Source organism: Athene noctua, chromosome 1 (genome assembly GCF_965140245.1).
Source record: "Athene noctua chromosome 1, bAthNoc1.hap1.1, whole genome shotgun sequence".
Taxonomy (NCBI): domain Eukaryota; kingdom Metazoa; phylum Chordata; class Aves; order Strigiformes; family Strigidae; genus Athene; species Athene noctua.
Genome location: NC_134037.1, coordinates 106,237,355 through 106,252,593, shown reverse-complemented (window position 1 = coordinate 106,252,593; position 15,239 = coordinate 106,237,355). Strand labels below are relative to the sequence as shown.

Below are 15,239 nucleotides of genomic sequence, written 5' to 3'. Positions count from 1 at the left end.
GCACAGATTACACTGACTCATGTGGGCACAGCATCCCAGATTTGGCAATTTTAACACATCTATTACAGCATGTAGATAAAGCACAGTTCTGAGAGGGAAATTAAAGCTGTTGTCTGACTTCAAAATACAAATGCTTAAAAAATACTTCAAAGACCACTGCAAATTTAACACACATTAATAACCAAAACTTATTTGTTAAGTTTAGAAGTTAAATAAGGATCTACCAAAATCTCTAAACAAGATATTCTGATTTGATTCAGGATTTTACTTACAGCTGTGTTGAAGTAGTCCAAAATTTTCACCCTAAAGAACAAAGATCAAATTCCTGGTCAGCCCTTCAGTAGCTGAGCTGGACTGTTTGAAGCCTCTGCTTTATATTCTCAGATGAAAATCTGAATTTCAGGAAGCTGATGGATTATAGCCTATTCTTAAAATGGAAACAATTCATTTTTGGAAAGCTCTGCCAAAAACCAAATCCCTAAACATCAAGCATGCTGCCCTCCAATGGATTTCCATGTCTGGCTCAGCCTGCTCTTTCTAACCTGAAATATGTGAAATACAAGCGTAGTCTCCTGTAAGTGATGCTCAGTTTGTGAACTGTTGCATCTACAGCCACAAGAGCATGAGCTGAAGTTCAGAGAAAGAACAGGAAGACACAACACTTTATATGCAGGCAGGACTTGAACTTGGTGTAACTTTTAGTGATGTTTGGGAGCTTTGTTATTCATGCTAATGATGTTATAATTGGATTCTAAAACAAACGATTCATTAATTAGCAAGGAAAAAACGCCCTACAACTGTGCTAAATATGTTTTTTTCTGTTTGAGTATTAGCATTACACATACAGCAGCAGCAATACAGTTGAATAAAAGGACAAATCTATGCAGTATTAAAATAGGCCTTAAAACATTTTATTTCCTAAACTCTGATCTGGTAAAAGTTGGCCACCACCACCTCAGCAGTCAGAAAACTCAGCAGCACCAACTGTCTTGCTTGGTCAAGAGAAGGGTAACAGGTGATCTGAGAGATCTGCCCGCCACTTCCCAAGTAGGACATTTTCGATCTTTAGTAGAATAAACACCTCCTTAACTTAGAAAAAGACAAAACATGTCTCTGGTACTAGAAACTCAAGCCACATAATCTAATTTAGAAACGAAGCTCAGTTTCAAACACTGGATAACAAATATCAACTCGGTCAGAAGCTGGGGGGGGGGTGGGGGTGTGTCTCTGTCGATCTGTTTTTAAAAAAAAAAAAAAAAGAGGCAAAAAAGCGCGGAGCCTTTCAACAGGATAAACTCAACGTCCAGGTAAAGTTACAGATTTGAGCCGCGAGAGCAGGGGCTCCCGGCTGGGGCTCGGCCTGAGGAAGCCTCCGGGGAGAGCTGCCCCGCCGGAGCGGGCCGGGGGCGAGGGGGCCGGGCCCCGGGGCGGGAGGGGGCTGAACTCGGCGCCTCGCGGGAGTTTCCTTTTCCCTCAAAGTTAGCAGGGGGCGAGGGAAGAGCGAGACATTATAACCATTTTCGGTGCATAAACAGACCCTTTAAAGAAAGCGTGCTGCTGCCATCAGGCCTCCTTAGATCACTCCGGCAATGTGTGGGGGCAAGGGGGTGGGAGCCCTCGCGGGGGGCTTTAAAGCTAACCCGTTTCCAGCGGGAGTGCCGCCATCTCGTTGCCGGGGCAGACCGGGGGCTGCCCGCCCCAGCTCCGGCCCAGCATGGGGAGGTGCATCCCTCCCCACCACCGGCACGACGCGGTTACCTGTTCCTACGGAAATACTCCTCCCGCAGCCCCGACAGCCTCGCCTGAAGCCGGGCCAGGGCGGCCATGATTCCTCCCGACGCCGCCGCCATGGCAACGGGGCCGTACCACTCCGCGCGGGAGCGGGGGTGGCGCTCCCCACCGCCGCGCCGCCGGCAGGGACCGGCGAGGCACCGGCTGCAGCGGCGGCCCCGCGGCCCTGGCCCGAGACGGCCGTGGAGCCACGGCGGGGAGTGCTGGAGGGAACGCGGCGCCCCTGGGCAGCGGTGCGGAGAGAGAGGTGCAGAGGTGAGATGGTCGCTCCCGGCTTCCTCCCGGTGCCGCAGCTGCTTCCGGGCTCTCATCATGGGGGACTGAGGAGCAGCGCCGGCCGCCCGCGTCCTCCCCGCCCGGCCCTCGCCCGCTAGCCCTCGGCGCTGCTGCCGGCTCCTGCTCCGTCTCCCCTCGGCCCAGTCTCTGCGAAGTGGCGCCAGCCTCCTCGGGGAGCGGCCGGGGGAGGCGCCGGGTTCATGTTCCGGGTCGCTGAACCTACCCCGACCCGAGCTCAGGCGGCGAGAAAGAGCTGGTAAGCCCAGGCCCGGCGGGCGCGGTGGGGGGGCCGGGGGGCGCCGGACCCGCCCGGTGACCCGGAGGGGAGGTGGGGGAGACACGTCTCGGCCGCCCTCTGCTCTCTCACGGGGCCGCGGGGGCGGTGCCGGTATTTGGGAGAGGGGAGGAGGGGATCGGGACACCATCCCCGCGCCGGGTGCTGCCCCCGGCCGGCCCGCCCCCCCCCCGCTGCCCGTCGGGCTGCCGGGCCTGTGCCCCCCCGCCTGCCCCCCCCGGTCCTGCCGGTTACGCTAGGAGAGAGACCCCGGTGCTTTCCTCTCCGAGGGAAGGGGCGGTGGGCGGCCTGGCAGGTGCCTCTGACACGTGTCCATGGTTCGACGAGTTTATAAGCGAGCCGTGGGCTGGAGGAAGACGCTTCCTCTCGTTGCTAAAAAAGGACGGCAGTCAAACGGTAAATCCAGACTTCGGTCACGAGCTTATTTAGGGTTTTGGGTATCTCTGGGTTGTTTCTAATTGTGGTAGACCCTGTAAGGCCTAAACCCTTTCCATCGCGTGCTGTAGAAACGTCCAGCTAGGTGCGGTTGCTGCTATGAATCTTATTTGTTGCAAACTAAGTGTCAACAAGTGCTTCTTTTCTGGTGATGGAGAAGAAGAGGAAGAGAAAGGCTTAGTGCTTCGTTTTTTAACATAGGAAAAGCCATTCCTCTTCCCCTTCTGATGATACCACGACTTTCTGTGGTTATTTCCAGGGCTTCTTTACACTTTTCTAAATGAGAAAGCTTTCAAAGAGAGATCTTATTTGCCCAGATGATAGATACTTGCCAGAAGTTTGCTGGTATTGCTAGGCATGCAAATTTGCCTGGTATATATGTAACTTCTGTTGGTGTAATTCAGAATGCTTCAGAGAATGAGGTGTACTTCAGTGTCAGAAGTATTTTGATTTGAGTACTAATACTACATACAGTAGAGACATTGCATAAGACATTCCACACTTCTATCTGTATTCTGAGAGTTTTCATTATATACTTGACTGGTCATTTGTCTTTTAAATTTTTGTATTTTTTTTTATCCACAAGGTAATTTAGTTCCAGAAGCCTTAAAAATAAAGTTCAGCAACACAAGGTGTGGGAATTTGACATATTAATCTGTAAACAGACAGTAATGATTTTGCTTGTGCAAATACATTGCCCAGAGGAATTCAGTACAGAGAGAATTATTGAAACCTTATCTATAGGACTGTTAGTTTAGAAGTTCTGAAGGAAGATTGGCTAAAAATCAAAACTACTCAGAGCCACTCTCTTTTCTTATCCTTATACATAAGTTATTTGAGAAGCTGTCTGTTAAAGGAAACCCGTTTGAGTGAGATGCAGGAAAATACTTTTTTCAGTGTCTAATACTTGATGTAGAAAATTAAGAACTTGTTCTTTCCAGAAACATTAAGACACTTAAGAAGCGAGCACATTCAGAACAGCCACAGAGTAAGTGTATTCACTTTGGGTGGTAAATTTCCTCTGAAGCTGTATGTTTTTCATTTATATTGTGAATACATGTGACAACTTAGAAATATCTAGTTTTTATTTTGAGTAGTTACTGGGCACTCTGATCATTTTGATAATGACTTTGGTGCTATAACATATTACCATCACTTGACAGTTCATGTGATTCTTCACCTTGGCAGTTAATGAAGCCATACTTCTGAAAAGAGCAAACGTATCAGTAAATGACAGCAGTGGGATTGCAAGAATTGCTACATCTCACGATAAATTGCTCCAAATCTCATTTCTGACTGAACAATTAATTTGTGTTAGAGCCTTATTAAATGCAGTTCATGTCAGCATCTGCCTGACTGTATTCCATTACTCTGTACTGAACACATTTTCACTGTTAAATATGAATAGACTTGATAGTATTTATTGCTGTGCCTTCTTAGATAAGCAGCAGTTGTGGAAAAGTCAGATGTACTTACATCAAGTTTGGCCCTAATTTTTAGGGGGATTAGCAGCGTAATCAGTTAATAAATTTCCATTGTTCTTCAAATATTAATAACTTTTTATTGTGTAGGACAAGTGTAAGGAAGTTCCAAAACTTGTCTGAAGAAGTTTCTCAAATACAGAGTTGGTACCAAGAATTGATGTGTAGTATGTCATTGGAGGAGTAAAATGTTGCTAGTAATTGTATACAGTTAAGGTTATGGGAGCTGTATATTTGATATAAAATGAGTTCATAGACATTTCTTGCAAGTGTAGTAATTATGTCTTCCAGCAAGTGTAGTAATTATGTCTTTGACTGTATAACAATGACTTACATAATTTTTCATTTTTTTAAACTCTTCCTATGCTTTTATTATTTTGTGAAACATTTATATACACACATAACTGGCTGCAAAAAAGGTGAATTGGTGTACTTTGAAGATGAGAAATAGCTAGGGGTTTTGAGGTTGTTTTTCCCTTTTCAGATATAGACATACTGCAACATAGTATTCTGACTATTCTTATTATAATTGTTCACACTATCTTATATGAAACTCAAAATAATTATGTTTTCTGTCATTTAGTTGCTGTAAGTTTCTGTTCTGACACTATCACATTTTTAAATACTATAAAGTAAGAAAATTTGTATTAAATTTCTCTGGTCTGCAGGTCAGATTTCCTCTGAATGTGTTGCCAGTATGCTGGCTCTTTGCCTTTACAGGAAGCACTAGGCAGGATCCTCAGAAGTGGAAGAGTATGGGGATTCTTGATAGCTAGTTGTTATGCCCCCCAGTGATGGTTGGTACCCGGTAGAACACCTTCTGGTTGTTGTGTGGCTTTGCATACCTGGTTGTTCAGCAGACAGTGCCTAAGGACACAAATAGATGTGGATGTGGAACTGGATATTTTGTGTTCTCTTCTTGGCCATGGCCATTTGATGACAAGCGAGTTGAAATAATCTAGGTACAACATCTGTTTCTAATGTATACCATAAGCTGGTAACATGTTTATCGGTTATTTCCTAATCAACCATAGTCTCTTGCTAGCTTTTTGATAATTTTAACTAAGTTGTGTTGCTCCATTTTGCTTTTCCCTTTGTGTATCCGAAGAGCCATCATAGTTCTCTTCTTTTGAATCTGTAAACTCTTCAGGCAAGTTGGTGAGATTTATCATCTGCTGCTCTCTCCCAAATACTTGCACCTGTTCAATCCAAATTTCAGTCAGATTTATCGGTAAAGCAGAGGTCTCAAAACTAATGTTTCTAAGGTTGTAAAAAAAAACTTCTGAGGTGGAGAAATGAGATTGAAGTTAGTACCTGTCTGAAGATAAAGGTACACTGTGAGTGCAGCCATGTTACAAGACATCAGAGAATCCATGTAGAAAAATATTATAGAAAGTCAGGTTTTATAATCCCAATGTTCAAGGAACTACTTTATTTTTCTTGTGCTCTTAGCTTGTGATCAAGGTGGGTTGTGAAGACAGTGAAAAATATGGCTCTTATCAGGATTGATGAGATATAGGTTACAAGATAATGATAACTGAGATACTAGTTGCAAGAAAACCCCTATCTATTTCACAGGAAAAGGTATAGAATTATAAAGTAAATGTAAATGCAGCTGTCGGTTTAGTAAAAGATACTGCTTCTCCTTAGGAGTTGTGTAAGTAAATGAGATTTCCCATCAGTCTGTGTTTGTTAAATATTTTGTGAGTAATCAGAGCTCTACATTGTTACATGCTTTAGGTGGGAAGCGAATAAAAATGGTACTTGATTTTTGCTGAAAAAGCAAGTGCCCATTATTTCCTTTAGGAGTTTTGGGACATATTAATGCTGAACACGAGCTGTGTGAACTGTTTTGGAGTAGGTGAAAACAGTTACACTGTTTCCTGCAACAGTACTTTTAGGGTCTGATCTGGTAAGGGTTAAAGAGGAAATGGGTCAGCCTTTGGTGAACTACATTAAATTTGTTTCAGATAAATGTAAAAGGTCAGTGTAGGCAAACTAGGTTTTCTTATAGTAAAGTAGAATCTTCTAGTGAAGACATTAGAGTTTATTGCTCGCTGTGGGCTGTTGCTGTAACAGCATTTTTATAGCCTTACGTGAGTCATGCTAAACTATGTATGGCTCAACTTAATATTTTATGTACCTCAATATGTTGTTCTACATTCCTGATTACAACCTTTGATTGCAACCAGTTCGTCTTACTGAATGCAGTTGATACTCACTGGTAATGTCTTTAATACTTCTTGTAGTTATTTTTCAATCTATTTCAAATGCAAATATTTTTGTTACAGTAACATCTGCAGTAATGATTAAAATTACTTCAAAGGTTTGGAACACAAGCTTGACAGCTGGTTGTGAACAATGGGAAAAGTTGCAAAACTGAGTTTGTCTGATAAATAATTCTGCAATAGAAATATGCTCCTGAATGTTGGAGATGAGTTTCAGATAAACTGTTCTATCTGGTTGCTGTTGCCTTTTTTTTTTTCTTCAATTATATCAAGAGAAATTAATTGAAAGAGGTTTATTGGGTTTTCAGGAGTTTTAATATGGACCACTGGCATGTTGAAAGAGCAGTGTGAATAAAAAGCTGAAGTAGTATGTGTATTGTATTATCAATCTATTACAAAGGCGCTTCTACCATCCCAAACGGATCAAGTAATTCTCACAATTATCCTAAGGAAACATGTTGAAGTAATTATGATATTAATTTTGTCTGGTCTAAGAGGTAACACAGTTAGGATACAGTTATATTATACATAAGACCATGGCTGTAACTTTTAGGGTAAACGAGGTCCCTGACCTGTACAGACCTTAGTTCAGGAGTTGCAGTGAAAAGACCTGATATTCAATAGAAAAGATTAATTGCAGGAATACAGACATAGTCTGATGGGAAGGCCCTTGACTGCTCATGGCCTTTTAAGAATCGTATTATCTCTTTACTTCAGAAACTCTTAAGGGTGTTCACTCTTCTTGAGTTTCATTTTGTGGTCTGGCACCATCTGTAATGACAGTATTTTACAGGGAATTCAAGGCAAGTTTAGATCAGATATATTAATCCAAGCTGGATATATTGTGCTTGATCTTGAAGCTTTTGATAGAACTAAGGCAACTTACCACCATACTTATGCCTTTGTCGGGAGTAAATTGGTATGTCCACTCTAGGAGCTACATTGATTTTAGTGATACAGTTATCCATATGGATTAGGGATACTGAATTGAATGAATTAATCATAAGCTGTTGTATAAGACAGTGTCCCTGTCCTCCCTTTTATTTTGTGCTGCAGGGGCACTAGCAGAATGGGCTGCAAGAGATTATATATGCTAGTTCATATTCTGTCAAAATTAGCAGAAACCTGTTTGTTTTGAGAACTGAATGTAGGTTTAAGCCCAGTAGTTCAGTTTTTGGTGTACCTCCACTTCTGTTGGTTTACTATAAATTCAGAAGTCTGGGGCAGAAGTCAGGCAGGTGGGGGAATTGATGTCTTAGATTAACCCAAATAAATGTGCTGGAGTTTGTCTGTTCAAGTCATGACTCCTGTTACATTAGGTGAGAAGTATTAGAAAGCCCCTTAAATCTCAAGGGTATCTCTCTCACTTCTGATATGCATATCCGTGAGGATAGACATCTTCATGGGTGTTTAACAATAAGGCCAAAGGGGCTAGTACCCTCCCCATTGGGCAGTTATAGCTACTAAGAAACATGGGTTAATATGTCTTTTTAAGCATCATGAGTGGAAATCCTGTACAGATATATCTGGACTTGCTTCTGCTGGTGGTTGAAATTCCTGCTACACAAGCAAAAAAACCAAACAAAAACCAAAGACCCCACACCCCGCTAAATCCCTCTGCAGTAATTGAAATGTCAAAAACTCAAAGTAAGAATCAGTTTTAAATCATTTTGATGCCACATGTATCAAATTTCTAGGTTAATTGGCTTCCACTTTTCTCTTTCTGAATTTTCAGAAAATTGTTGCTTCATTTGGAATGCTTTTCCTAGTGTGTTGCTTCTCAGAAGTATTTTTGTGTGATTATGGAGGTTTTGATTCCTGTTAACCAAATGGATTAAGGAGAAAGTGTAGCATTCTTCCAGAGCTGTCTCACCTCTTAAAAGTTAGTATGATGATTCTGCTGTACTAAGAGCCAAAGAAAATGTTAGGTTAAGAGGGAGTAATAGGACTAGAGATTACAGCAGAACAGAAAAAGAGGAAAAAGAGGTAGGAGAAAAATGCAAGTGACACAGTAGTTTCAAGAATTCAAAATTAGTTTGTGTTTCTACCACTCTGTGCTTGTGGTGATCTTGCAATTGAAATGTTTAAAATAACTATTTCTGAAAATGGTTTGAAAGGAGACTATATAATTTCTTAGGTGTGATATTTCATAACCAGCTTGAATTTCTTCTTAAACATGCTCTTCAGTTTCTCCATTAATATTTAAAATCTGTACTTTGCGGTCATGACTGTCCATTCAGCCATCACCATTAAGTACTTTAACTATGGTGGTGGTGATAATTGAGAGACGGAACCTGTATGATATGTGTCCAGATTTTTTCCAACATCTACAACTCTGCTGGTATGGGTAGACAACTATTTGTTATTTCCTCCGTTAACTTATATTGTAAAACAAAGTGAAGAGTCCTGTTTTTAAATGTCCTCTACGTAATTTTTTGAGTGTCTTCCATATTTATCTGTTGATGTAATGAAGTAAAGAGCATGAACATTATTTGCTGCTTTACCTCAACAAAAGGGGTCTTCTGATGCTTTGATGTGAAAATCAGATTGCTATGTTTACAGAGACGGTTCACAGCCTTCAGAGAAGGATTAGAGTTCAGCAGCAATCATTTAATGTTTTCCACTCGTAATTATGTTCATGTAATGCATCAGTGAACTTACTGAAGCATACTGAGTTAAAGACACACTAAATGTTACTGAATTTTGAGGAGGAAAGAGCAAAACATTAAAAGGATAAAGCCTTAGTCAGGCCCTATCTGTGTTTGGGGATATTTTTCCTTACACAAGTGTGTGATTCTGTGGATGTGACTGCCTATATGTGGTGGGAAACTGTATTTAATACTCTGGAATTACCTGTAGCAGGGTATTCTCTATATCACTACACTGAATCAGTATCTTAAAAAAATCAGAGATATCAACCCTTTGGAAAGATGGAATTAGTAGCTATTAAAAAAAAAAAAAAAGTAATATTATCAAATAATTAGTTTTAAATTCATTTTGGCATTTAGGCAGCATCAAGGGATAATTTATCCTTAAAAATATTTTATTACAATGACAACTCTTAAACAGAACTCCCTAGTATACTATCAGGGAGGAATATTATGTATTCCATTTCCTGTTCATAAACTTAGAATGTGTTTCCTACCTGCAGTTAGAGTGAACGGTCTTTGTTGATGCTCTCATTATGCAGAATCCCTGAAAATCATAAAAATATGTGATGAGGGGAATTAAAACCAAGCAATAATAATGAGGTCAAAAACAAATGGGGGAACACCACCGCCGTACCCCACTTCTTTTCAAGACACAAATTTGGGAAGGAATGTGTGCTGATATGTTGCAAATTGCATAGGACTGGTTGGCAAGATTTTGTGTCAGCAGAAATATGATGGACATTGAGGCAGCCTTGTCTAAAGTGACTGAAATGATTTAGGTAAAATTGTTAGAGTTTATGCTTATCACATGAGATTAATTTGTTGTTTTCTTGTGTGTATTCTTTTTCCTTGAAATATACAGGCATTTCAGTAGGACTATGGAGGAGCTGGTTCACGATCTAGTCTCAGCACTGGAAGAAAGTTCAGAACAAGCCAGAGGAGGTTTTGCTGATACTGGAGATCATTCTCGAAGTGTGTCGTGTCTTCTAAAGCGACAGGCAAGGAAAAGGAGGGGACGAAAAAGACGATCATTTACCACCCATCATCCCTGGGAGACTGGTCACTGCTTAAGTGAAGGTTCTGATTCCAGTTTAGAAGAATCAAACAAAGACTACAGGGAGAATCATGCTAGTAAGAAAGACCACAGTGACTCTGATGACCAGTTGTTGGTTGCTAAACGTAGGCCTTCCTCAAACTTAAATAACATTAGAGGCAAAAGACCTCTGTGGCATGAACCAGATTTAGCTGTTGACAGTTTGGGAAACAGGACTTTGCGCAGGAGAAGAAAGGTAAAACGGATGGCAATAGATCTGCCATCAGAAGTCTCTAATGCACTGACAATAACACAACAGCAGGATAACAGCAGAGATCAAGAAATGGACAATAACAATAAATCATACCAACACCAAGAGTTTTCCAAGAGCAAAGTGAAAAAAAGAAAAGTAGCTGCAACTCGACAAGGACCAGAAGTCTTGGATGAAGGAGTAGTTATAGAAAACGAAGAAGTGAACCAAGCAAATAAGGACAAAATGGAGTATGAGGAGCAAAAAGGCTCAGATGAAAACATGAGTGACAGGTTATTCTTTCTCTTAATTTTTGCAGAAATTTTGCATAGTATTTGTTTGCTTTTACGGTTGCTTATGTTGAGAATCTTTGGGTTTTTCTTTAATACCAGACAAAATGCTAGCATCAGTAGCATCTGTTTTCACAAGTTAATCTTAATTTTTCTTTTGAAGTCTGCTGTTTTTAACAGATGAGTTGCTTAGGTTGAAGTATTCAGCATAGACTCATGTAGCAGAGGAATAAGCAAGAAAACAGTTTCTTGAAATTATACATTCTAATTGTTTTAAGATTAAGAATGACAGAATATACAAATGTTTAATATGTTCTGGATATTTCAACTGGTGACAGGTCTCAGACAAAATTGAGTGTTTTTCCAATTTCGAGACATTGGTGCTTTGATTGTTATCTCTATTCATCAGAAAGGTTGTCAGTGTTTAGAGTCACCATTTAGACAGTATGTTCTTATGTGTCATGGGCATAAAAAGTCTGCAGGTTGCCAAGGATATACATCATTTACGAAATGCAAAAACCAATTTACAGTTCAGAAACACCTGAGCTTACCATTAGAAAAATGGGGGAATGATGACCCTTTGGCAGTACACCTCATCCATCCATTCCAGACAGCAGTCATACTATAATGGTAATTGTTTCCAAAGTACTATTTTGACAACACAGTAAAGGTGTAAGTCATTTTTCCACCATGCACAAGGGATGTTACCTGTAAGGCGTGGTAAACTTGATTATGTTTATTCCATGTGCCTTCTTTGAATGCAGGACTGTCAACAAGAAAGACTTATATTAAAACATCTAATTTTGGTCAGTTGCTTGACAGCACTAGTATCCCTGGTTTGTTATTTGGTTGTTTTTTTTTCCCCAGGCATTTTATCTATAAACTCTTAAGCCTTTTCCTTACTGGAGAGTTAGAATTGAAATGCACAGAGTGCCCAGGGATTTTGACCAGAGCAGATTGATTACTGTAATAGCAGCTGTATTGGTAACTGAATAACTCCAGTTATTTTCAGAAAAGTTCTTTTTATTACATACTAGTTTTGTCCCTCACCTGCAAACAATAAGGAGCTAAATGAATCCTGAATCTTAAAGATTATTCCTAGTGTCTTAGTTACTAGAGCAGAAGCAGTCCTTCAGGGCAGCCAGTGTAACTTTACACATCTCACTTTAACATGGAAGATGGAAGTGTGTGTTGTCAGGAAGCTTTTAGAAAGCTTCCTTCTTATTTGATGACACTGGGAATCTGTTCCCCAAAGTTTGGTACCTAAAAACAGATGGTTAAAAATTCCCTTGGAGCTAGGAACTGTTGCACATTCAGATATGCACTTATCCATAGTCTTGTCACTTTTTTTAATTTATAAAAGATTTTCTGTTATGTTACAAGAGTAACAGTTTTCCAACTCAAAAATTCTGTAGCTGGTATTTGGGTGGAGAGAAGAGTGATCAGTATGAAAAGTCTCTTGTAGACTCCCAACACTATGCTACTTCCAGGTCAGTCTGAGTATCTTTTTATTTTTTCACAAAAGAAACGTTACTGATTTAAAAGTCCGTCTTTCTCATCAAAATGCTTCACATTTTGTTACACCAAATGCTGTAATTTCTCAGATTGTACTTCAGATGTTTGCCTCTGGCCCCAATAAATGGCCTTAAACCATCCTCATCTTCATAGTGTTTTCTGCTCATGCACATGGCTGAGTGATGGTCTGTCATTCTGCTGAATTTCTTCCAGTGGTTGTCTATACCAAAAGGCTTGAAACCACTGAATTAGGAAGTTTGCATTCCATGATGTGATTAGAAAACTACTATATCTAAGCCTCTTGATTACGTACTGTATCTGAATATTTTGTATGTGAATAATTTTTAATCAGTTTTAATTTACTTAAATGGAATAGTACCTCTATTGTTTGAGATCGTTTAGCCAGAAGAATTGGAAACACCTAGCAAAGTCTGTTCCTAAGAGTATATTCTAAAAGTAAAAGCTGAGATTTTGAAAGAGAACATGAGTTTTATAAGATTGCACAAGATACGGACAGATACTAGCGGAGTGTCTAGGATAAGGGTCGTGCTTTGTCAACACTTGCTGGAAGAGGAAAAATAAAGTATACAAAGCTGATCTAATTTTGTACATTTGTGTGCATACAGTTTAATAATTATTAAAAAATAATTTTTTAGAGGTTCAGTTATTAAAACCAGAATAAAGCCAATAATTTTTAATGGGAGTTAAATTGCTTGGATCTAAAACTGCTAAGGAGAAGTTGTATACATGAAATTTATATAATTTCTGAGATTTATATAATTTCCTCAGTTACTTGATATACTTTATATGTGTTTATATGTGTATACATGAAATTACTTTGACATATGTATTTGCATGTTGAAAATGCTAAGTGACACTTCTTTTGCAGTCCTTTATCTGTATGTGTTCAAACACCAGACACAACAATAACCGTTTTCTAAGTGCAGGGTGAGGAGTAGTAGGAGGAGTCTTCAGGCTCTTAAAATGTCAGCATCTAAATGATCCCAAAGATGAATTCCTGTGAGTGCTGGAAATGAGATTTTTGTGATCAGAGCCTGGCCTTTGCTCAATCTCCCTTATTCTCAACGCTTAGCTCCTTGTCCAGTTTCAGCCAAATTTGGCAACACATGGAGTTTTGAGTGATATTTAATTCTTGCAAACTTTGGCAGTCATTTGAGTTTTAAGCAACTCAATAGAGGAGAAATCTTTCCTTCTCCCTTTAAAAAGGGGCAGTTGTGAAACTGAGATGCCCACCCTCTGCCCTGCCAGTCAGTGCTAGTAGAGTAGCTGGTCAGTGCCTGGGGACAGGCTTGGTTAGTAAACAAAGGTTACAGGTCTCATGAAACCAAGGTATGGGACAGTTTGCTAATAATAATAATAATAACTAATAATAAAAATGACTACTTCTTTGTTTCCACATATGTATAAATAAAGGTGTGAAGGCTTTATGCATAGCGGAGCTGTTCCTTCCAAGTTTTTGCTTACATATGCTATTTTATAGGCCTAAAAGGAATCTGTGGCTTTTTTGTTTTTCCTGGAAGTCTTGCTGGGAGCGAAATTCTCATTACAAAGCAAAGGAATTATCAATATACAGGGCAAAATTATATTAAAATTGGAAATAAATTCCATCATAACAGCTTTTCTGTACTTAGATATTAATTTATTAATTCCACAGGTTCTGAATTTTATTCAGTCAAATGACTGCCATGTAGCAATTATCTCAGCTGTAATCCCTGTGCTATTTGACTGTTACCCGGGTAGAATGAGCACTGTGCCTGCCATGGATATGGCAGTGTTAAGATTTGACTTTTTTTAAAAAAAACAAAACAAAACAAACCCCCAAAACGCCACTAACTTTTAAAATTTCAAGTGGTTATGTTTTCATGAACTGGATAGTTCTTCAGTAAGAATTACTGGACAATTAAAATCTTATTAAAAAAAAAGGAAAAGAGGAAGGAGACTGTTCTCAAAATTGGAAATTTTTGTGGCGAGAGTGGCTGAAATACTAGCCTATTTTGTAACTTTCATTTAAAAAAGTACAATTAATAAATGCCCAGGAAGTATATATGAATATTTTATATGTATGATATAAAATTGTGGACAATGAAATGTAAGGACAGTAAAGCCCTCTATGCTGTAATTAAAGTGAGGATGAGATGCTTGCTAGAAGGAAGTTACTAGGATTTGTAACATTTGGAATTTCAAGTTTTGGTCTTCATCAAGAATGATGGTTCCATTCTCATTGCATCTCATCTTTCTTCTGCTCAGGGCAATTGCAGTTGTGCAAATGCTTAAGTCTGTTCTGATTATATTGTGTATAAAAGGTGGTATAAGGATTGCTTATACAGTATGAATATGAATAAGCATAGAATACAGCAAAGATTAAGAAAACCATCTTCAAGCAGAGCTGTATATATATATTTTTTTTTAAATTGTTTTGTGTCTCCTGATATCATAATGTCTTTCAAATCCTGTTGGGATGCCTTCCAAAGGAAGATACAAAACCCAAATATATACTTACAGTTAAACACAAATTGGACTCACTTTATATAATCTATATTACATGCTTCAAAAAAATTGAGGCTTTTTTTGTGAGAGATTAACATTTAAAAGGAAATAATTTTCTTAAGTGTACTAGTTATTAGGAAAAAAATAATGTTATTAGAAAGTAGCTAAAAATAATTGAAAGCAGTTGAATTCACGTATAGGACTGCATGTATATTTTAATATAAATAAGTGTAGAAAGGTAAACAGACCTCAAGTTCTTGTAGCTTATATGTAACATTGAGACTAGACATAGTATTTATAGCTTGTACTTGAATTTGTTGAACTGAAGTGATTTTGTCTTTCAAATTTTTGTATATTTCAGTGTAAGTAAAATGTGATTATATTTTGGTGAGAATATTACTTCCTTAGAGCTATTCTGTTGACAAAAAATGAAATAAATGTTTACAAAACATCCTTTCATGTGAAACTCACCAAACTGATCTCCAC

General features: G+C 39.2%; 2 protein-coding genes across 7 annotated transcripts in view; one reads left to right on the top strand and one right to left on the bottom strand.

The window, feature by feature from the left end:
• Positions 1-1,863, bottom strand: part of SPATA17 (spermatogenesis associated 17) — a 92,321-nt gene extending 90,458 nt beyond the window's left edge. For 3 of the 6 annotated variants that reach the window (XM_074926198.1, XM_074926207.1, XM_074926216.1), the window contains exon 1: positions 1,759-1,857. In XM_074926198.1, coding sequence (XP_074782299.1) covers positions 1,759-1,850 — 92 coding nt within the window. In that variant the 5' untranslated portion in view covers positions 1,851-1,857. Of the gene's footprint in view, positions 1-272; positions 304-1,758 lie in introns of all 6 variants that reach the window. The other 3 variants (XM_074926224.1, XM_074926241.1, XM_074926232.1) reach the window with 2 other exon arrangements.
• Positions 1,864-2,106: 243 nt separating this feature from the next.
• GPATCH2 (G-patch domain containing 2) overlaps positions 2,107-15,239 on the top strand; it is a 127,549-nt gene continuing 114,416 nt past the window's right edge. The window contains exons 1-2 of the mRNA XM_074897232.1: positions 2,107-2,323; positions 10,020-10,733. Of these exons, the coding sequence (XP_074753333.1) occupies positions 2,268-2,323; positions 10,020-10,733 (770 nt within the window). The 5' untranslated portion in view covers positions 2,107-2,267. The remainder of the gene's footprint in view (positions 2,324-10,019; positions 10,734-15,239) is intronic.